This window comes from Erinaceus europaeus, chromosome 3 (genome assembly GCF_950295315.1).
Source record: "Erinaceus europaeus chromosome 3, mEriEur2.1, whole genome shotgun sequence".
Classification (NCBI taxonomy): Eukaryota; Metazoa; Chordata; class Mammalia; order Eulipotyphla; family Erinaceidae; genus Erinaceus; species Erinaceus europaeus.
The window spans coordinates 132440103-132464145 of NC_080164.1; the positions used below are offsets into that span (position 1 = coordinate 132440103).

The 24043-nt window shown below is 40.3% G+C and overlaps 1 protein-coding gene across 1 annotated transcript; it reads right to left on the reverse strand.

Moving 5' to 3' along the window:
- Positions 1-201: 201 nt before the first annotated feature.
- COQ2 (coenzyme Q2, polyprenyltransferase) lies at positions 202-21953 on the reverse strand. The gene is made up of 7 exons (XM_007518482.3): positions 21661-21953; positions 14709-14875; positions 10089-10210; positions 7864-7949; positions 5528-5661; positions 4476-4664; positions 202-1072 (listed from the first exon to the last, which is right to left on the reverse strand). Exons 1-7 carry the CDS (start codon positions 21911-21913, stop codon positions 908-910), a joined length of 1116 nt encoding a protein of 371 aa, XP_007518544.1. The 5' UTR covers positions 21914-21953; the 3' UTR covers positions 202-907.
- Positions 21954-24043: the final 2090 nt, after the last annotated feature.

Consider the following 24043-nt stretch of genomic DNA (forward strand, 5'->3'; position numbering starts at 1 on the left):
CTTGTGTTGAGAAGATTCCAAAGGAAGTAATGCAAGAAAGAGTCCACTGTCATATAAATGGTAACGGGATACAATAAAAAAGAACTAAGTAGAAATGAAAATAGTACTGATGGCTGACTGACTGCTCACTCTGATCACTACAGCTATAGAGACCAGACCTCTCAAATAAATGTAAAGGCTAGAAATAATAGTACATTTAGGAACAGCAGGTAAATTTTTTATTTGCTTATTTAGGCCCTTGTAAAATATAAAAACCAGAATGATATTGTGAATTAAAGCTTATGGCAGTGCATAAAGGTCACAGTAAAAAAAAAAAAAAGGAGAAAGAAAAAACAAAGAGTAAATCCGAACTTTCTGTAGCAGCTTTTCTTTACTTGAATGTTATTAATTTATTATTGGATAGAAACAGAGAGAAATTGAAAGGGGAAAGGAGATAAAGAGGGAGAGAGACAGAGAGATACCTACAGCCTGGAGCACTGTAATGTGTGCACTTAACCAGATGTGCTATCAGGCCCCGCAACTTTTTTTTCCCTAAAGAGTCTAGTTTCCTGTACAGACATTCACTTAGATGAAACGTACATCAGTTTTTTAAAAAGTGCCCAAATTCATACAATCTCTGTAATTTAAAATAAGAATTACAACGAACAGAATTAATTAGTTTAAATATTCAAGGCCATCACAAAACTCAGAATCCCCTGGTTTCTGTGACAGGGAACTAATTTTGCTAGTATAAACTATATATAAATATCTTGTTCAAATACTAAACCATCTTGGCAAATATGCTCTAAACTGTCATCACCTGGTTCTAAATACTTTTGCATAGCATAAATCTTCATATTCAAATCCCACTGTGTGGTAGCAAGACCTGAGAGTATTTTATAAAAATTCCCAGGCAGGATTCCATTACTCAATTTTCTATACTATTATCTATATGTTTCTTTGTTTTATCTGTTTTCTTTTCTTTCCACAAATTCCCAAGAACAATCCCCAAAAGAAGTATTATTCCTATTGTCCGGTTGGAGGTAAATTTATCCCAACAGTCTGCAGGCTTGTTGATGTCAAGAGTGTATATCTGTAAGAGAACATAAGGCTGTTTTAGTAGTTAGTGGCATTAGACTTAATGGTATCATAAAGATCAAGGCTTTATTACAGAATCTCAAGCAATGGAAGCTTGAGTGCACCCCTTATTCTTTTTTTAAACATTTATTTATTTATTCCCTTTTGTTGCCCTTGTTGTTTTATTTTTGTAGTTATTGATGTCATCGTTGTTGGATAGGACAGAGAGAAATTGAGAGAGGAGGGAAAGACAGAGGGGAGGGGAAAGATAGACACCTACAGACCTGATTCACCGCTTGTGAAGCGACCCCCCCTGCAGTTAGGGAGCTAGGGGCTCGAACCGGGATCCTTACACTGGTCCTTGCACTTTGTGCTACCTGCGCTTAACTCGCTGCGCTACTGTCTGACTCCCTTCTTCTTCTTCTTCTTCTTCTCCTTCTCCTCCTCCTCCTCCTCCTCCTCCTCCTCCTCCTCCTCCTCCTCCTCCTTCTTCTTCTTCATTATTTTTTTTGCCTCTAGGGTTATTGTTGGGGCTCTGTGACTACACCATGAATCCACTGCTCCTGGAGGCCATTTTTTTCCATTTTGTTGCCCCCGTTACTATTGTTGGTTGCTGTTGGATAGGGCAGAGAAATCAAGACAGGAGGGGAAGACAGAGAGGGGGAGAGAAGGATAGACACCTGCAGACCTTCTTCACCGCTTGGGAAGCGACCCCCCCTGCAAGTGGGCAGCTGTGGTGCTGATGGCTGGAACCAGGATTCCTGTGCTGGTCCTTGTGCTTGCCACTATGTGCTCTTAACCCACTGTGCTACCATCTGCCCCAACCTCTTTTTTTTTTTTTTTTTTTTTGCCTCCAGGGTTATTGTTGGGGCTTGGTGCCTGCATTAAGAATCCACTGCTCCTGGAGGTCATTTTTTTCCCCATCTTGTTGCCCTGTTGTTGTTGTTATTGTTATTGCCATTGATATTGTTGTTGCTGGACAGGACAGACAGAAATCGAAAGGGGGGGGAAGACACCTACAGACCTGTTTCACGGCTTGCGAAGCGACCCCCCCGTAGGTGGGAAGCTGGGGGCTCAAACCGGGATGTTTATGGATGTCCTTGCACTTTGTGCCACATGCACTTAACCCGCTATGCTACCGCCTGATGCCCCCCTCTATTCTTTACCAATGTATCAATCAAAAAAAAAATCTGTCACTGTTTTCAGCTGAGCTGTGTACTACAAAATCTTCCACTTTAGATGTGCATGGATGCTTTGAAAGGAACCCAGATTTGTTTTAGTTCTAAGTATACAGAGTTCTTTACACTGATCTAAAATCTATCTGACATGCCCACACTGCCTACTACCTCCACCCCCGCCTCACACTCCTTGTTATATGGAGGCTTGACATTTCTCTTGCTTGTCTGGTGTACTGAAAGATACTTAATAACCTCACTTACTAAATACATGACTGTAGTGACCCCTTTCTACTTTTTAAAAAGTAATAAATAAAAAGAGGGCTGGAGAGAGAGCTCAGAGGGTAGGGTGCCTGCACTGCCAAAAAATAACCCCTTGCATTTCTAAATATTTCCCCCCACAAAGACAAAGGCATCTAGTAACCTTGACATATATAATCCTTTGTCTCCACAGTAGTACTGCAAACATATCAAGAAACCATGACCCTAGGTTTGATCTCTGCTGTTATCATGTAATAGAGCTGAGTGGTGCTGTAGTCTTTCTAAAAAAAAGAAAAAAAAGTTTCTTCCTTGTCCTACTCTTCCTCAGGCTCACTGAGCATCAGCACCCCTCATTTCCCCAACTGTTCTTCTCCTGTAACTGCCAGATTTTAAATTTAGATGATTTTCTCTCTCTTCAAATACTAGAAGGCTAAGTTCATCTTAAAACACCATGTTAAGGACTAGACAGAACATAAAATGGATTACAAATATTCCTTGGAGTACATGTGTTGCCCTAAAAATGTTTGCTTTCCTTTGCTGTCTTATATACTACTGCTTAAATACTTCTAAATATCCATTATTTAGACAATCAATTGCTGAGGACAATTCCCATGAGCTGAGTGATTCTGAAGACAAAAATGGTGATGTGGCAGTCAGGCAGTAGCACAACGGGTTAAGCGCAGGTGGTGTGAAGCGCAATGAGGGGTGTAAGAATCCCAGTTCGAGCTTTCGGCTCCCCACCTGCAGGGGAGTCACTTCACAAGCGGTGAAGCAGGTCTGCAGGTGTCTATCTTTCTCTCCCCCTCTCTATCTTCCCCTCCTCTCTTCATTTCTCTCTGTCCTATCTAACAATGATGACATCAATAACAGTAACAATAATAACTATGACAACAATGAGAAATAGCAAGGGCAAGAAAAGTGAAAATAAATAAGTATAAAAAATTGGTGAGGTGTGGAGAATCCAGGAGAACCTCTAATCTGCAAACTTTCTTGGTGAAGAAAATAAAGGTGATATATTATGTAGCTTACTCTGCAGACATCTGATTCCAGTTTACTTTGTACTGTTATGTAAGTCTAGTCAGTAGTGGTAACTTGCAATAAAATGCATAATTAAGTGATCTAAATGCAAATTCACTAACTTCTTGATTTTGTTCAAAGAAAATAGCAGTCACTCTGAAAAAATGTAGCCCATTTACTGGCATTTATTTCACTAAAATTAGATTTATTTATTTTACAATATGAACTTATGGAGGCTGGGATTGTATATGGGTGAATATCCTGAAATAAGAATTTACTATATATTCCTATGTATGCATTATTTTCTCTCTGCCAATGGGACCCAAAACTATGGGTGACTGGTTTACTAAGCATTATTAGAAACCCTCATTAAAAAAACATTACAAGGGAGTCGGGCGGTAGTGCAGTGGGTTAAGCGCATGCAGCGTGAAGTGCTAGGACTGGCACCGGTTCAAGCCCCCGGCTCCCCACCTGAAGGGGAGTCACTTCACAGGTGGTGAAGCAGGTCTGCAGGTGTCTATCTTTCTCTCCCTATCTCTGTCTTCCCCTCCTTTCTTCATTTCTCTCTGACCTGTCCAACAATGACGACATCAATAACAACTACAACAACGATAAAAAACAAGGGCAACAAAAAGGGAAAATAAATCAATAAATATTAAAACAACAACAACAACATTACCGGTCAATGTACTTCAGAGTAACTTAACACAGCCTACAACCTCAGTCTTTGCTCAAATCTTCTAGACCTCTATCAGATTTAAGTCTGGGGGGTGGGGTGGGATTTAGATTTAGATTTAGGTTCATATAGCTTTTTAAATATGAATTAGGGTAGAGGAGGGGTGATTCAAAGCTGTCTAAGCTAAGCAGTTGTGTACCCTTGGTAAACACACAAAAGGCATTTAGCTTAAATTGTTTTTATAGTCGATGAGAAGGGAAATGAAGAAGAAAATATGGAAAAGGTCAAACCTGGTGAGCCAGATGAGCTCCGACAGCCACAAGAGCAGTGTAGTAGGGTGCAGTCTGATGGCTGTTTTCTCCCACTAGGGTCAGAGCCCCCAGCATGGCCACACTGAAGCCTGTGAGCCATTGCTTGGTGTTCTCACGGAACAGGAGTGCAGTGGACTTAAGGCCAATCAGAGCATCATCTCTTTTGTCCTGACATCAGATAGTAAGTAAGAGGTTGACTGTCACTGAGATTTAATTCCCACACCGTAATTTTCATCTTCTTATTTTTGGAGGGCTGGGGGTGGAACCCAGGGCCTCATACATGCAAAGCATTCACTGAGCTACATCTCCAACCCCTAAAATCCAACATTTTGAAGAGTTAAATTCAGTGGTGCCATTCTATTTAAAAGACTGTGTAGCCATTCTCTCTAATTAATCCCAGAGCATAATGTTGAAATGGGTGAAGGTGGTCAAAAGGCACAAACTTCCAGTTACAGGGTAAATCCTGAGTAGGTAATATACAGCACAATGACCAGTTAACAAAGCTGTGTTGTATATCTTAAGGTCACTCAAACAGTAGATATTAAAAGTTTTTTGTGGATCCATAACATTTATGTGTATCACTACACCACTGTACTACAATGGTCAGTTTATCTGATATCTCCTCTAGTTCCTTCACGATGGCGAATGTGTCATTTTCAAGAAAATTAACTATGGTAAATGTTATATACAACACATATATAAATACATATATTTGGTATATATTTACATGTATATAAATATATATATTTGGTATATATATCAAATCATTATGTTTCACACTTAAAAGTAACACAATACTAAATGTCAGTCAGATCTCAAAATTTTTTAAGATCTAGTTTAGTTTTTTTTCTTTCTTTTTTTCTTTTCTCTTTTCTATCAGAGCATTGCTCAGCCCTGGTTTATGGTGGTGTTGGGGATTGAACCTAGGGCTTTTGGTGCCTCAGACAAGAAAGTCTTTTTGTATAAGCATTATGCTACTTCCTCAGCCCAATTTTTTTAGATCTAAAAATAAAAACATATAATTTCTTTACCTGGTGAGCATAGATAGTATCATATATCAGAGTCCACATAATTCCGGAAAAATAAAGAGGCAGGCAAACAGATGGATCGCAGGAGCCCTTGATAGCAGACCATCCAAGTAATGCTCCCCAATTAAAAGTCATTCCTATAAGGAGTAAAACAGAGAACATGTCTAAATGCCTTTTATATTTACAAAGGGAAGAGGAAAGTCATCATTGGAGTTATGCAGACACTGAGCCCTAGTGAAAACTCTGGTAACAAAATAAATAAATAAACATGTCCTAATTGCTTATACAGATTATTAGGTTTTGTATGTACTGTTTTCTATATGTTCTTCCTAAATTATTTCAGCACACTTGTAGTTGTTTTAGTTTATTAAAAAACAAACAGACAAACAAAAAACCCAAAGGCTCAGAATTTAATAAATAATCAAATTAAAACAGCACTAGAAAGAATAATATCTTCCTGGCAAACTGATCAGGAGACTTTATGACAACATAATTTATTCTATTAATACTTATATGGTGCCTGGCACAGGTAATAAATAGATACTGGGGCTAAACTTAGACTGACCTCCCCATCCCCAAAACACACACACACACACACACACACACACACCAGAACTTAGTCCAATCTGAGTCAAAGTCCAGTGTTATCTAATTTACCATTCTTCCTCCACATAAGCCACAAAAAACAACATTTATTCTCCACACCCATCTCCTTTATAAATTGACTGTAAATTAACACCCAGATGTTGACAGCTCCTAAACCTCTAAGCCTGACTACTTCCCCAAACTTCAGAGTGCATGATGAACTGTTAGTGGGATGACTCTACATATAAATCCTTCAAACTCAACATGCCCTAAGATATCTTTTCTCAGCAGCCCTTTCTCTCCTATATGATTGCTTATTTCCACTCAAAGTTCCTCTGGTCAGCTGACTGATGTCTCTCCTTTGTGGTTTTATAGTTAATACATTACTGTACTAAAATACATTAATTAATACAGTTAATATATTTAATTTAATTAAATACTTTAAGTTAATAAAGTTAATACATTAAATAATACAGTTAATACATTACTGTACTGACTCATTTACTTGATGCTTTCCTTAATTCCTTCATGATAGTGAATGTGTTTTACTCATTTTTATTAGTAATGTGTGGCATTCCTGGCATAAAGTAAAAGTAAGGAATATGATAAATATTTGAAGTCTATATACCAGCTTTCTTTATATCTTATAGATAGGAAATATTTATTATTCTCCTTTCTCTAGAAGTTTCCCAGGTAAGCTGAGAATATAATGTTGTTGTTTTCATAGTTAAAAAAACTGAACACTGAATGAGATGATCTTAGAAACAGGTAGATATTTACCACATCTTTCCAAGTCAAATTCACATCAGTTTCTTGAAGTATTTTTGAAGTTTCTAATAGTTGAACTAAAATAGTTTTCAGAACACTGTAGAATACTCTTGGGCTGGAATACAGAAAGCTAAGAGTAGGTATTTTTGTGAGATTTTGATGTACTTACCTTCCTTCCTTCCCTCCCTTTGTTGTATCTATTTATGTATTTGATAGGAGAGAAATAGAAAAGGGAAGAAAAAACAGGGAGAGAGAGAAAGAGAGTGACACCTGAAACTCAGCTTTACTACTAGTGAAGCTCCTTGCCTTAAGGGTGGGGGCTGGGGGCTTGAACCTGGTCCCTGCACACTGTAATGCACTCTACTATCTTTCCCCTGCCTTACAGTGCTTTCCATACCACTCTTCAGGGCATCTAGATTAGTCAGCTAAGGAAAGAGCAAATGTTTCTTCATGAAATATGTAAATTTAAAAAATAGAATTTCAGAAAAGAACATTGTGCCAACAGTTTAAAACACTAATTTATCAATTTAAAAACTTCTATTTTTATTTGATTAAAAGTTATTCTGTGAGATCATTTATTTACAGACGCCCTCCTTCTCCCTTCCCCTCCTAATCTGTATACATCACAGAATCAAGCAAACTGCCTAATCAGAAATCTGAATCCTGATTAATAATAACAGACTGAAACTCTTTTGGCACATCACACCTTAAAAGTCTTTGTATTGTTTTGTAATTTAATTTCTAAAGTATACCACACAAATTTCTAATTTAATGTAATTGTAATGCTCTAATAAAAGCTAGCAAAATTAGAAAAGAAAAAAAGAATTTCAGAAAAGAAATCAATAACAATCTTAATAAATATGTAAGAGTCCTTAGCCAAAAGTGTGGCTAATTACTCTTCTTGAAATATGATCCGTTATCTATCTGTACATATACATATAACTTGAGGAGATCAAAAGAAACACTTGTAATTATTTTAAACTTACCCAAGGCTAGCTGAGGCCAATATGTAATTCTTTTCATTAGGGGGTAGGTAACGACAAGAAGTAAAGACGATGCTCCCAGAGCTATACTGAAGAGAAACCATTCAGATGATTAAAATCACCTTTTAGACATCACTAAATCAGACAGGAGTAACACTGATTAGAAAATACTTTAGTCTTAAATCGTTTTTTTCTGTCACGTAGATTATCTTCCCAGAAATTACTTCTAAGTATCATAAAACAACTAAACAAAGTAATAAGTTAGCACATGTTTCCATGAATGAGGCACTGTTCTAAGTGCTTTAAGTAAGTCTGCTAACTTATATTCACCAGAGCTCCCTAAGGATGAAGTAGTTTTATTCTTCTTGTTTTTATTTATTTGCTTATTTGTTTTTACATGTGAGAGAAAACAGAGATATTAAGCAATGTATTAATTATTATATGGCCTAGTCAACAGTATAACCTAGCTTTAAAAAACCAAAAACAGTCAGAGTCCAAAGTATTAGTTATTACCTACCATATGCTACCACTGCTTTAAATTTTGTTTCCAAACATGAAGTAACCCAGTAAACTAAGCTATCCTGACAGGATCAGTCAAGAGGCTGATCTCCTCTCTATCTGCAGGAGAAAGTACTACTGAGGAGAGGATGGAATCACCCAAGGAAAACTCACCTAACATTACCCCTCCAGGAAACTCCTTTCAAAGTGTTCTCCCTAGTGTGGTGGCCAGGAGATTCTCAAAAGTAGAGTATAGGTCTTGCATACAAGAGATCCCAAGTTTGATCTCTGACATCACATATGCCAGAGTGGGCGCCCTGGTCTCTCTCTTGTTATATAAATAAATAAATAAATAAATAAATTGTGGTCCAGGAGATGGTACAGTGGGTAAAGTGTTGGACTCTCAAGCGTGAGGTCCCGAGTTCAATCCCTGGCAGCACATGTACCAGAATGATGTCTGGCTCTTTCTCTCTCCTCCTATCTTTCTCATTAATAAATAAATAAATAAATAAATAAATAAATAAATAAATATTTTAAAATAAAGTACTTTCAGGGTGGGGGTAGATAGCATAATGGTTATACAAAGAGACTCTTACACCTGAGGCTCCAAAGTCCCAGGTCTAGTCCTCTGTACCACTGTGCTCTGGCTAAAAGTAATAAATAAATAAAGCTTTCATGTGACTAATAATACCAATGAAGCAATGAAGTCTAGAGTCCATAATGTCACACTTATTGTTAACTATTTCTTCTTCTTCTTTTTTTTTTTGCCTCCAGGGTTATCACTGGCACACGGAGCCTGCACTACAAATCCACTGCTCCTGGAGGCCATTTTTCCCATTTTTTTTTACTTTGTTGTAGTTGTTATTGTTGTCATAGCTGTTGTTGTTGTTGGATAGGACAGAGAAATGGAGAGAGGAGGGGAAGACAGAGAGGAGGAGAGAAAGACAGACATCTGCAGACCTGCTTCACGGCTTGTGAAGCGACCCCCCGGAAGGTGGGGAGCTGGGGGCTTGAACCAGGATCCTTGCGTCAGTCCTTGCGCTTTGCACCATGTGTGCTTAACCCACTATGCTACCACCCAGCTCCCCTCATTCTCCTTCTTATTACTGAAGCACTTTGCAAGCTGCCAGCTGATGAACAAAAGTCTAATTCTGTCTTTGCATAAGAGATATATAAGGGGTGGAGGATGTAACTCAATGGTAGAGCCCATGCCATGCACCTATGCTGCCCTGAGTTCGATCCTTAGTAACAAGAACGAACACACACACACACACACACACACACACACACACACACACGATTGAGTCCTTCTTCTCTTCTGTCACTGATTAGCAGTATGACTCTGGAAAGATGCAGTTACTTTTTTTTGTAAAATGAATAGAATTACTTTTGCTCTCATCCATTTAATATACACTATTAGCACAAGTACAGCTAGCTATGCATGTGGGTATATGCTGACATACATAGCCATGCATACACTTACAAAACCTGAAAGAGAACTAGAGAACGTGTTCAACTACTTTTTTGATGAAATTTAGTCCCTGATCTTTTCCTTCCTTTTGCTGAAAGCACTCTTGAAACAGATTTTACATGTAGTGACTAATTCTTGCCAAGTTACAGGTTCTCCATTAAGTAGCAAATAAACAACTTTGTGATAAAGATATTTCAATTTTATTGTAGTTCTACGCCATTTCAAAAGAGTTATTAACATGATTATGAATGCACTATACCTGTAGTAGTTCAGACAAAGTAGAATACTTAGTGCCAATGTCAGCTGCCCACCAAGAAAAACAAAGGACTGAAGAGTTGAAATTTCTCCAGCAGCTATTGGGCGATTTGCTGTCCTTGTAACCTTAATATACAAAACAGATACTTTAGCCTCATATAAGGGGATCACCCCTTAAACATTTCATCAAAAGAATGGATCATTAAAGCAGAAATATGAATAAAGTATAATCAGGGAGTCAGGTGGTAGCGCAGTGAGTTAAGTGCAGGTGGCGCAAAGCTCAAGGACTGGTGAAGGATCCCAGTTCAAGCCCCCGGCTCCCCACCTGCAGGGAAGTCGCTTTGCAAGCAGTGAAGCAGGTCTGCAGGTGTCTATCTTCCTCACCTCCTCTGTCTTCCCCTCCTCTCTCCATTTCTCTCTGTCCTATCCAACAACAATGACATCAATAACAACAACAACTACAACAATAAAACAACACGGGCAACAAAAGAGAATAAATAAATAGTTTTAAAAATCTTTAAAAAAAAAGTATAATCAACATCTGAAATACTTTCAAGAGTGGTCTGGGAGCGGCACAGTGGATAAAGTGTTGGCCTCTCAAGCATGAGGTCCTGAGTTCTGTTCCTGGCAGCACAAGTACCACGTGGTGTCTGGTTCTTTTTCTCTCTCACCTTTTATCCCTGTCATTAGTAAATAAATATTTTTTAATCTTTATTTATTGGATAGAGACAGCCAGAAATTGAGAGAAAGGGGAGACAGAAATGGAGAGAGACACCTGCAGCCCTGCTTTACTACTTGTGAAGCTTTCGTCCTGCAGGTGGGGGCTTAAACCTGGGTCCTTGTGCACTCAACAATGTGCAACCAAGTGCACCACCACCCAGCCCCTAAATTTTTTTTTTAAACGTACTTTCACGAAGAACAAATAATCCTATTTAAATCAGCTTTGAAAGGAATGAAAAATTCCAGGGGCCGGGTGGTGGCACATCTGGTTGAATGCACATGTTACAATGTGCAAGGACCTAGATTTGAGGCCCCGGAATGGGGAAAGCTTTGACAGTGGTGAAGCAGTGCTGCAGGTGTCTATCTCTCTCCCATCCTATTTCCCCCTTCCCTCTCGATCTCTGGCTGTCCTATCCAATAGATAAAGATAATAATAAAAAAATTTTTTTTAAATGTTTTTTTATATTTATTTATTCCCTTTTGTTGCCCTAATTATTTTATTGTTGTCATCGTGGTTGGATAGGACAGAGAGAAATGGAGAGAGGAGGGGCAGACAGAGAGGGGAGAGAAAGATGGACACCTGCAGACCTGCTTCACCGCCTGTGAAGCGACTCCCCTGCAGGTGGGGAGCCGGGGGCTGGAACCGGGATCCTTATGCTGGTCCTTGCGTTAATGAAAAATTCCTTGATTCATTTCTCTTCCATCTCTTATCCCTGTTTCCAAAATAAATAAATAAAGCAACTTGCTCATCTAGCTATTTGGCAACCCAGTTGAGCAACCATATGTTCAAATTCCTTAGAGAAAAGAGGGACAAACATAATGAGAATTCTCAGGAAAGAGGAAACTGCAGTGCTTCTTAGATTAGGCTGTACCATGTGAGTAGGGGAAGTACTGTAATAGAATTAGATATGAAGTAAAAAGATAGATTATGCATGCAAGAGGGTTGATTCTGTCAGGCTATCCAGAAATGGGTCTGTAACCATATATTAACTGCACCCAAATGTGAAAGGCAAACTCATTGTAAAAACACGAGTAAACAAATAAATTATGTGGACAAATAACATGAACTGATTATTCTTTCTTCTTCCAAGAAAACATGAAATGTGACTGTTCTAAACCCAACCACAAATAGAAAACATAACCAAGAATTTGAATGTCTAGAGGTTAAGAATTCAAGATCTGGCGCAAAGCACAAGGACCAGCATAAGGATCCCAGTTCAAACCCTGGCTCCCCACCTGCAGGGGAGTCGCTTCACAGGCGGTGAAGCAGGTCTGCAGGTGTCTATCTTTCTCTCCTCCTCTCTGTCTTCCCCTCCTCTTTCCATTTCTCTCTGTCCTATCCAACAATGACAACAATAATAATAATAACTACAACAATAAAACAAGGGCAACAAAAGGGAATAAATAAATATTAAAAACAAAACAAAACAAAAAATACTTAAAAAAAAGAATTCAAGATCTGTAAATGTTCAGCCTTTGGATCCAATGTCATAATCTGATGACTATGAATTTCGGCAAATTACTAAACCTATCTCTAGGGCTGATAAAGGAAAAACAGAAAGAATGGGAGAGATGATAATAAGAAAATAAGACAGTGGATGCAGCTTTTGAGGCATATAAGTTTCTTAAGCAAAAAGGTGATACTTTTAAATTATTTTCTTTTAAATATTTTATTTACTTATTTATTTTTGATAGAGATGGGGAATTTGAGAGGGCTAGGGGGAGATAGGGAGAGAGAAAAAGAGACCTGCAGAACTGCTTCATTGCTTGTGAAGCTTGCCCACTACACGTGGGGACTGGGGACTTGAACCTGGGACCTTTCACACTGTAATGCATATACTCAACCAGGTGCACTGGAACTTACTTTTTTAGCTATTATTAATATGCCATATTTCTGTCGGATTTTTTTTTATCGGGGTTAACAAATAGCCTACTTCCTATTCTTGTTTAGTCCAGTAGCTTAAAAAGGGTTATTCTTACTTTTGCAGATGGTTGAAAGTAAATTAAACCACTGTCTTAATCCAGTTTTCTAACTCTATTCTAAACTCTGACATTATCTTTCCAGACAATACTTTTAGTCCACCTGCATGTTAGCTATTAGACTCAGGCAAAATGGGCTCCTTGGACCATACCTAAAACAGACTTCCTAGCTTCTTCCCACAATAAACACCTCTAACTTCATCTGCTCTATTCCTATCTTTGAGTTCCTATTTACTAACAATTTGCTCTACTTTATATCTTTTTGTTGTTGTTGTTGTTAGCATGATTTATTTTATTTGAACCAGTTTTGCTTTTTTATGGGTTTTATTTTATTTATTTATTTTTATTTATAAAAAGGAAACATTGACAAAACCATAGGATAAGAGGGGTACAACTTCGCACAATTCCCACCACCAGGACTCTATATCCCATGCCCTCCCCTGATAGCTTTCCTATTCTTTTTTTTCTTTTTTTTTTTTGCCTCCAGGGTTACTGCTGGGGTTCTGTGCCTGCACCATGAATCCACTGCTCTTGGAGGCTATTTTTTCCCCTTTAGTTGCCCTTGTTGTGGTTATTATTATTGTTGTTGATGTCGTTCGTTGTTGGATAGGACAGAGAGAAATGGAAAGAGATGGGGAAGGCAGAGAGGGGGAGAGAAAGACACCTGCAGGCCTACTTCACTGCCTGTGAAGCGACTCTTCTGCAGGTGGTGAGCTGGGGGCTCAAACTAGGATCCTTATGCCGGTCCTTGTGCTTTGTGCCATGTGCGCTTAACCCGCTGCGCTACCGCCCAACTCCCAAGCTTTCCTATTCTTTAACCCTTTGGGAGGATGGACCCAAGGTCATTGTGGGATGCAGAAGGCTGAAGGTCTGGCTTTGGTAATTGCTTCCTATCTTTTTATTTTTTAATATTCATTTATTTATTTATTCCCTTGTGTTGCCCTTGTTTTATTGTTGTTGTTACTGATGTCATTGTTGGGATAAGACAGAGAGAAATGGAGAGAGGAGGGGAAGACAGAGAGAGGGAGTGAAAGATACACACTTGCAGACCTGCTTCACCGCCTGTGAAGCGACTCCACTGCAGGTGTGGAGCTGGGGAATCCAACCAGGATCCTTATGCCGGTCCTTGTGCTTCGCACCACCTGTGCTTAACCCACTGCGCTACCGCCCGACTCCCTTTTTTTTTTTTAACTTCCCAGCAAAGCTACTGGCAAATTTATTCTTTTTAAAAACAAATTTCATATCTCTATTTATTATTGGATAGAGACAGAGAGAAATTGAGAGGGGAAGAGAAGAGAGAAAGAGAGAGAGAGAGGGAGACAGACAGACCGAAAGACATCTTTAGCCCTGCTCCACCACTCATAAAGCTTTCCCCCTATAGGTGGGGACCGGGGCCTTGAACCTGGGTCCTTGTGCACTGTAAAGTAAGTGTTTAGCCAGGTGTGCCACTGCCTGGCCCCTCTGCTATATATCTTACCGCCTTTCAGCCACCAAGTTGCAGATGCTACTATGGTGAAGGAGTGATGAAGCAGGTGACTCCATGGCCCCTCTCAATTTAAGTCTCTGTCCAAAAATAAATATTTTTTTTAAAAAAGAGTATGCATGGTTCCAATGTATGGGAAGAGATGAATGTTCTCTTTAACACTCAAAGGCTAAGCATGGAGTTTTTACTTTCACTCCTAACACCCTTATGCTCAGCCTCTACTGAGCATAAAAATGAAGAATAGATCTTGCCCCCCACTCCCCACCCATAGCTACTCTTGTGTGGAGAAAGGAAGTACACTGCACTTAACATTAGCTATTCAACTGATACATATACTTATATGCTGGATTTTAGTGAGGACACTAAGTCACACAAAAGTGATGCCATTGTGCTATTCTGAAGAATGGAGAGAAGCTTCTGCTCCTTTCTGGGAGAAACTACCTTTTTATCGTAGTCTTGGTCCCACAAGTCATTAATCGTACAGCCAGCACCACGCATCAGAACAGCTCCCATGCCAAAGAGGGATAACATATGCCAATCTGGAAAACAACCGGGGTCAGCTGCCAAACCGATGCTCCAAGTACATGGCAGATAAAGAAGCCAGGTTCCTAATGAAGAATAAAAAGATAGAAAAGGTATAAATACAAGTATCTTCATGTTATTTAAATGCCACACTAAGAAAGAAAAACAAAGTTTACAACTCATATTACAAAGGACTATTCTCCCTAAAATAAAGTTCCCAGAAATGGAAGAGATGGGGCGGGGGAGATAGCATAATTGTTATGCAAACAGACTCTCATGCCTGAGGCTCCTAAGTCCCAGGTTCAATCCCCCGCACCACAATAAGCCAGAGCTGAGGAGTGCTCTGGCGTTCCTCTCTGTCTCTGTCTCTCTCTCTCTCTGAGTCTCTCTCAAAAATAAAATAGATAAAATATTTTTTAAAAAATTAACAAAAAAAGAAATGGAAGACATCAGTAGTCGAATGAATGAATGAATGAATGAATAACATTATAGTTCACAGAAAAAGAAATGCTGGCATTAGGTAGTAATGACTCATAACACACACCCCTTTCCATGCGTTAGGGCCGGGGTTCAAGCCCCCATCTCCACTTGTGGGAGACATGGGAAGTGGGGAACAGAAACCTGATAAGTGATAGAGCAGTCTGCAAGTGACTTTCCTTCTCTCTCTCTCTCTCCCCTTCTACCACCCTCCATCAAATAAAAACAAAATAAAGCAAAACAACAACAGACAACACCAGGACCAGTAGATTGAACCCCAGCAATACCGAGTAGCAAAAAACAAAACAAAAAACAAAAAACAATGGCTCATGCATATAGAAACTCAATTCTGAAATATACACACTAAAATTATTTTGAGACAATAGTTGTCACCTATCAGATTGACAAAACCCAAAGTCTGACAAGACACCCTGGGGAGTCAAATACTCTAATACATTTGTAAAATGATCTAGCCCTTGATGGAGAATAACGCGATTATTATTATCATTTGCTGTTTGCTTATATGCATGCATATATACACACTAAACAAATACATGCATCTGAATGTTAGTATGTTTACAGACCATATTAGGAAGACTAATTAAAAACTCAAACAATTGTCTATGGGGAGGGGAACTGGGTGCTAGGAGACCAGGTAGAAGACTTAATTTTTACTAGGCGATGGTACACCTGGTTATGTGCACACATTACACACTGTGCAAGGACTCAGATTCAACCCCCTGGTCCCATCTGCAGGGGGGAAGCTTCACAAGTCGTGAAGCAGTGTTGTAGGTGTCTCTCTCTTCCTTCCTATCTCCCCTTCCATCAGTTTCTCTCTTTACAAAATAAATTTTAAAAAATTATTTTATTTTAGTTTAGTTTATTTTACCAGAGCATGGATCAGCTCTGGCTTATGGTGGTACAGGGGAGTGAATTTAGGATTTTAGAGCCTCAGGCATGAGAGTCTCTTTACATAACCATTATGCTATCTAACCCACTCCAGTTTTTTTTAAAGACCAAAATTTGGGGCCGGGTGGTGGTGCACTGGATTAAGTGCACATAATACAAAACGCAAGGATTGTGGCTTGAGTCCTGTTCCCCAGCTGTATGGGGGTCGATTCATAAGCAGTGATGCAGGTCTGCAGGTGTCTTTCTCTCTCTCTCTCCCCTCTCAACTTCTCTCTGTCCTATCCAATAAAATGGAAAAAAATGGCCTCAAGGAGTAGTGAATTAGTAAGTGCCAGCAGCTCGAGCCCCTGTGATAAACCTAGAGGCAAAGAAATAAAAGACTAGGTTAAGTGAAGGTGGCACAAAGTGCAAGGACTGGCGTAAGGATCCTAGTTCTAGCCCCCGGCTCCCACCTGCAGGGGGAGTCGCTTCACAAGTGGTGAAGCAGGTCTGTAGGTGTCTGTCTTTCCCCCTCTCTGTCTTCCCCTCCTCTCTCCATTATTCTCTGTCCTATCCAACAATGACGACAACAATAATAACTACAACAATAAAAAACAAGGGCAGCAAAAGGGAATAAATAAATAAATATAGAAAAAAATAAAAGGCTAAAATTTTACTTTATATCCTTGCACTTCCTGAATTGTATTGTTATACGTATATATTTATATATAGCAGGTTCTCTATTGATGTCATTTCTTTCAAAGCCATTTCATTATAATGTTGATGAGAATAAAATCAAATCATTTAAGGAAATTATTTCATTACAGGTTGTTTTACTTAAGATCACTATTTCTAAGGGCTTATTGACAACATTAGATGAGGTCTTATTGCAGAGAAGCAATTACAGGGGCCAGCTGGTGGTGCACCTGGTTAAGTCCATGCATTACAGTGTGCAAGGAACCAGGTTCAGGCCCCTGGTCCCCATCTGCAGGGGGAAAACTTCACCAGTGGTAAAACAAGGCTGCAGGTGTCTGTCTCTTTCCTTCACCTTCTGCCTCTCCCCCTCTCAATTTTTCTGTCTCTATCCAACAATAAATAAATAATTTTTTTTTAAAGAGAGAGAAGCAATTACAGAAGCCAAACCTTCTACCTTCTTCTCTCTATAAAGATCTTTGATCCATACTCCCAGAGGGATAAAGAATAGGTAAACTTCCAGTGGGGGGGACAGGACATGGAACTCTGGTGGTGGGAATTGTACCCCCTCTTATACTACAATCTTGTCAATCATTATTAAATCTCTAATAAAAAATTTTAATGAGGTCTTATTGTATTACCTAATCAAAGAAATTAATAAAGCCTTTATTTTCTGTGACTTGTACAATATAATAAAATTATCTGATCTGGGGGAGGAAGGTTACTGACCTACAAATTTTATTTATTTATTTATTTTTTATTTTACTATTTTGCACCTGCACAACTGAGAAAGACAGCCTGCATGCCTGGAAACTGGCATTTGCAATCTCCAAACCTGAAAAACCATGGAAAATGATTTATATGAGCTGAACCAGCCTGTGGGCCTGGGAACTGGCACTTCCAATCCCACTCTGGCATCTGAAAAACAGATGATTCATATGAGAGGGGCCCTCCTCACAATACCCCAGGAATTGGATACTTACAAAAAAAGCATAAAAAAGAAGCCTGGAAATAGAATGGCCTAGAGCTTAGATAGCCTGGAGCTTCAAAGTCCAATATCCACAACAACAAACAATAAAGGCACCTGTACAGGGACATGAGATAGACTTGTCTGACCTGCTAGACTGAACATTAGGAGAAATTCTGTGCTTTCGTTCCCTAATTAGGGGTCTAGGAGAAAAAGGATATGAGGCCAAAGAAAGATCACATCCTGAACAAAATAGGTCAAATATACAAAAGTTCTATATGCATGCTTACATTACATTCATTTACAAGTATTTATAAAGCATGTAGTTTCATCCAGGAACTGGAAATACAATGGTGACTGAGAAATGAATTCAGTTTTAGCTTATGGTGGTACTGGGATTGAACCTGGCATCTCGAAGCCTCAGACACTGAATATCTTTGCAAAATCAAATGCTGTCTCTCTAGCAGCAGTAACCTTATTTCATGGCTAAGAAACGAAGAGCCAGGGAGTCCGGCGGTAGTGCAGTGGGTTAAGCGCAGGTGGAGCAAATTGCAAGGACCAGTGGAAGGATCCCGGTTCAAGCCCCTGGTTCCCCACCTGCAGGGGAGTTGCTTCACTAGCAGTGAAGCAGGTCTGCAGGTGTCTATCTTTCTCTCCCCCTCTCTGTTTTCCCCTCCTCCATTTCTCTCTGTCCTATCCAACAACAATGACATCAATAATAACTACAACAATAAAACAACAAGGGCAACAAAAGGGAATAAATAAATATTAAAAAAAGAAAGAAATGAGCCAGAGTGGTAAAGTAACTTAACCAAAGTCCCAAATAGAGAATTAAACCCAAGATGTATGACTCCATGGTTTAATTCATAACCTCTTTTTATGGCCTCTTGTTATGGAGTTGGGTGGTCTAATGATCAGGTTAGAAGCCAAACGTTCATTGTGGAAATGGGAGTAATGGCAGCTATTGAGCTGTTTTGGCTACCTATAAACCTACAGTACTACAGTTCTGTAACACATGCCCCAAGAGCCCAACTACAGGCAGGCATCAGATCAGAACTGGACTCAGAAACTTATGTCTTATCAATTTGTAGGTAGTTCCAAAATGTAACAGGTTGTGATGAAGGGCTGTGAAGCACCATTTTATGTTTTAATTGCCAGTTGTGACAGTTCTTACTGCTCTGATATCAAAAAGGTAGTGTGTATACCTGGAATCCAAAAACCAAGGCCTAATTTGGGGTATGGGTTGACTAAAGGTGGAATGAAAGTATTGAAACATTTAAATGTATTTCCATGTGTGTGCTACAATGGCAAATGCATCATCCAAATTACCTAATATTCATCCTTTCCTCTACTGTCGATTCTTCTTCAGTGCAGTTCTTTTTCATTGTTCTTGCCACCAGGTTATTGCTGGGGCATGCTGTCTGCATGAATCCACTGGTCCCAGTGGCCATCAACCCCCCCCCTTCTCTCTCTCTCTCTCTCTTTTATTTTGATAGAACAAAGAAAAGCAGAGGGGAGAAGGGGAGAGAAAGAGACACTTGCTACTCTGCTTCACTGTTCAGGAAGTTTCCCTCTGGTGGGGACAGGAGCTTGAGCATGAATCCTTGTGCATGGCAATATGGTAGGTCACCACCTGGACCCTTTCAGTTCAGTTCTTTTTTTTTTTTAATTTATTTCCTTTTGTTGCCCTTGTTATTTTGTTGTTGTAGTTATTGTTGTTATTATTGATGTTGTCATTGTTGCTAGGACAGAGAGAAATGGAGAGAGGAGGGGAAGGCAGAGGGAGGAGAGAAAGACAGACACCTACAGACCTGCTTCACCGCCTGTGAAGCGACTCCCCTGCAGGTGGGGAGCAGGTGGCTCGAACCGGGATCCTCACACCAGTCCTTGAGCTTTGCGCCATCTGCGCTTAACCCGCTGTGCTACCACCCAACTCCCTCAGTCCAGTTTTAATGCAGGCTTGATACTCACCATTTTCTAAATCCACCTGGTCTTCCAAATCAGCTCATATCCCTTGTAATCCAATACCTCACTTTTGGGTCTTTGCAAAAAGGCCCTCTTTCACTCAAAAGTCGTTTCCTTCCTCTGTAAAATCTACCTGTCCTTCTAAGTCCAATTAAGTTCTTGAAACTTTCCTAGGCAATGCACAAACACAAGAATCAGTCTCCTGTAGAACTTGTCATCTATACTACTTATATTTGATCCCATTTTCTTCTTTTTTTTAAAAAAAAGATTTTATTTACTACATATGCAAATAAAGTCTCACATGAGGCAGAAAGAAAGCAAAGATGGAGCACCAGTTGGTAAGTGAAGGGTTTAGGATCAAACTATGAACCTCAGGCATGGAAGTCTGATCTATTTCCCCAGTTGTAATCTAGTCTTTCCTAGGTCATCCAAATAGTTTCATCCTTTTTTTTTTTTTTTTTTTTTTAAGATAGAGACAGAAGGCAAAGTGGCAGACAATGAAAGAGACCACAGCACCAAAAGTCTGTTGAACGTGAATCCAGCACAGGGCAAAGCAGCACGTTATCCAAGGGACCTGTTTCTCCAGACCTAGAAATTTATTAACTCATTCAATTCTACTATCCAGGTTCAGCTCTATGAACTAGACAGAAAAGTCATATAGGACTCGGATAGATAGCATAATGGTTATGAAAAGAGACTCTCGTGCCTGAGGCTCTTAAGTCTCAGGTTCAATCCTGTACCAACAAAAGCCAGAGCTGTGCAGTGCAGTGGTATTTCTCTCTGTGACTTTCTCCCTCTGCATCTCTCTCAATAAATAAATACTTAAAAAATAGACATCATTAAAAAAAAAGTCACAATAGGGCATGGGGTGGGGGAGGGCTTGATAGCATAATGATTATGCAAAGAGACACTCATGCCTGAAGCTCCACAATCCCAGGTTCAATCCCCCATGAACAGAGCTGAACAGTGATCTGGTAAACAAAAAAAAAGAAAGGAAGGAAGGAAAAGTCGCATATATATATTGAGTTACTACTGTTGAAGAAATTATTGGCCAACGCATTCCTAAGATTAGTGTGAGGTGCTATGAAGAAAAACCGGGGGGGGGGGGGGGGGTCAGAGTTAATAAGTGTGTGGTCCAGGAGGTGGTGCAGTGGATAAAGTATGGCATTCTCAAGATCTGGAGTTCAGCACATGTACCAGAGTGATATCAGGTTATTTCTCTCTCTCTGCCTATCATTCTTTATGAATAAATAAATTAAGTATTTAAAACAACAACAAAAAGCGTTAATAAGTGTGAGGACATACGTGTTCTTTTAAAAAGTCAAGCTTGGGTGGGGGAGATAGCCTGATGGTTATGCAAAAAGGCTTTCAAGCAAATTCTGAGTCCCAGGTTCAATCTCCACACCACCACCACAAGTCAGAAAAGAAAAGAAAAACAAACAAACAAATGCACTTCCTGGAAAGGTTACAGTGAGCTGACAAGCAGTGCAGATGTGGAGTGCCTGCCGCATCCACACATGTGTGGGACAACGCATGGGACGAGAACTGCAACCAGAACACCAGGGTCAGCTGCCCAGTTTCTGCCAAAGAGCATCTAGATAATTTTTATCTGCTCTGTGACCCGTATAGCATATGGAAGGAAGCAAACATCTTGAATGTGGATAGTGCTTCAACACTAAACCGGTGCAAAAGCAAGAACGCGCGATGGGAATTACCACTCGATTCACTAATTGGATAGAGATTGTGAAACGGGCGAATCGCTAGCCCAACTCAGGCGGCTCAAAGACTGTGAAAGCTGGCTGCACCCAGTAGGCCGACAAGACTAGGTCGCCTGCACCCCAAATTCGCGCCGGCTCTAAGCCCGCGCGCATGCGCACTCACCGATGGGCTTGTCCAGCCGCATGAGGCGCAAGTAAGGTTGCAGAGGGCGGGGCGCCGAGTTCACCACTGCGGCTGCAGACAGGCTGAGCCGCCGCCCGGGTGGCCCGGGGCCGGCAGAGGATCGCCAGTAGCCAATGCCCTGCGCGCCGGTGACGCGCGCCAGAGTGCGCGAATGGCGGCGCGAGGCCTGTAGCCACGCGTGAGTGCTGGCCCGCAAGCCCAGCGCGAGCCCCGAGCCGCCCGCGGCCAGCATGGCGTCCAGAAGGTGTGGCCCCGGAGGGCCTGTCGTCAGTCACGAGCAGGCTGCGTGATGACGTGAGCAGATTCCCGCGGCGTGGCCTGTGCCTTTAGAGGAAAGGCAAAGAGGGATGCTGGCTTTATCCTGTCAAAGGGGAGTGTATGGAATTCCCACTGTTCAGCTTTCGCAGTAAAGAATGGCATTGACTCAGTGGCACAAGGAATAAAACTGCAGAAAACCTACTGCACCCAAAATGTTTATTTCTAGGCAGGTGTCATGTTGGTAAAGCTAAAAGGGTACCAAGCAGACAAATTAAAGAATGTACCTTTAAAATCGTTTAGTGAGAACTGCAGAGATAGTTCAAGCGCTGGACTCTCAAGCTTGAGGCTCTGAGCTCGATCCCCGGCAGCACATGTAGCAGAATGATGTCTGCTTCTTTCTCTCTCTCCTCCTATCTTTCTCATTAATAAATAACAGAGAGAGAGAGAGAGGGAGATAGCTCACTAACCAGGGTGCATGACATACCATGAACCCGTCCCACTTTGGAGTCCTAGCAACAGGGCCATTCCAGTACTGGGGTCCCCCTACTCTGCGTGTGTGTGTGTGTGTGTGTGTGTGTGTGTGTGTGTGTCTTCCTGAATGAAACAGTGGGCCTGGGAGCAGTGAAGTCACACATCTGGAAAACATGGGGTCCTCAACAAACAAAAAGTATTTAATTTCATCATGTATTTCCTTTTTTTTAAAAGATATTTCTTTTTTTAAAAAATATTTTATTTATGAGAATAATAGGAGAGAGGAAGAACCAGACATCACTCTGGCATATGTACTGCCTTATCGAACTCGGGACCTCATGTTTGAGAGTCCAAAGCTTTACCACTGCACCACCTCCCAGACCACTTAAAGATATTTCTAAAGCTTTCTTTCTTTTTTTAATTATTATTATTATTAACCAAAGCACTGCTCAGCTCTGGCTAATGTTGGGGCAGGGGACTGAACCTGGGACTTTGGAGCCTCAGGCATGAGAGTCTCTTTGCATAAACATTATGCTATCTACCCTTGCCCTCTTTTTTTTAAGGATTGAACTCAGGACCTAATGCTTGAGAATCCAATGCAGTGGGTGCGCGCCACCTGCTGGACCACTCCATCATGTATTTTTCTGTTTCTTATATCTGACCCCCAACAGTTCCAACCAGTTTGTTTAATTTTGGGTTTTGGTGGTTTTTTTGTTTGTTTGTTTGTTTTGTTTTTTGTAAGTTTATGTATTTTACTTCTCTAGATTCCACATGTGAATGAAACTATCTGGTAGTAGTCTTTCAACTTACTTATTTGACAAGTATAATCACCCCCGACTCCTCCAATTTTGCCCCAGTGGACACAATATCACCTTTTATTATTGCAGAGTAATTTTCTGTGGAGTATCTATCCCATAATTTCTTTATCCAGTCATCTTTAGATGGGCATTGAGACACATCCATTTTTTGACACTGCGAATAATCCAACTATTGAAGCAGCAAACGAGACCAGAGAACCAAATATTTGGAAAAGGATATTATATTATATTATAGGATATTTGGAAAACTTTATTACGCTAGCGGGCTTGGTGCACCAGCCCCCCAGCCTTTGTTCTGTGAGGTATTTATTATACTTATAGAACAGGTCTCTAAGATACTTGGCACAATTTCATTGGTGCATAGCAAGCAGGGAGTACAGAAATAGATTATTAGTAGTTGGCTCTTACAGTTACACATGTCTTCACATATCTCCCCATATAAGGCAGAGGCATTCCCTTTGTCTACATATAGCTGGGCCTTTCTTTCTTCTTTTTTTTTCTCTCTTTGCCTCCAGGGTTATTGCTGGGGCTCAGTGCCAGCACTACGAATCCACTGCTCCTGGAAGCCATTTTTTCCCCATTTTGTTGCCCTTGTTCTTGTCGTTATTGTTATTGCTGCCATCGATGTTGTTGCGGTTGTTGGATAGGACAGAAAGAAATCGAGAGAGGGAGAGAAAGATAGACACCTGAAGACCTGCTTCACCACTTGGGAAGTGACCCCAACTGCAGAGCCGGGGGCTCGAATGGAAATCCTTACTCAGGTCTTTGGCTTTGCACCACGTGCTCTTAACCCAAGGTGCTACCACCTGGTATCC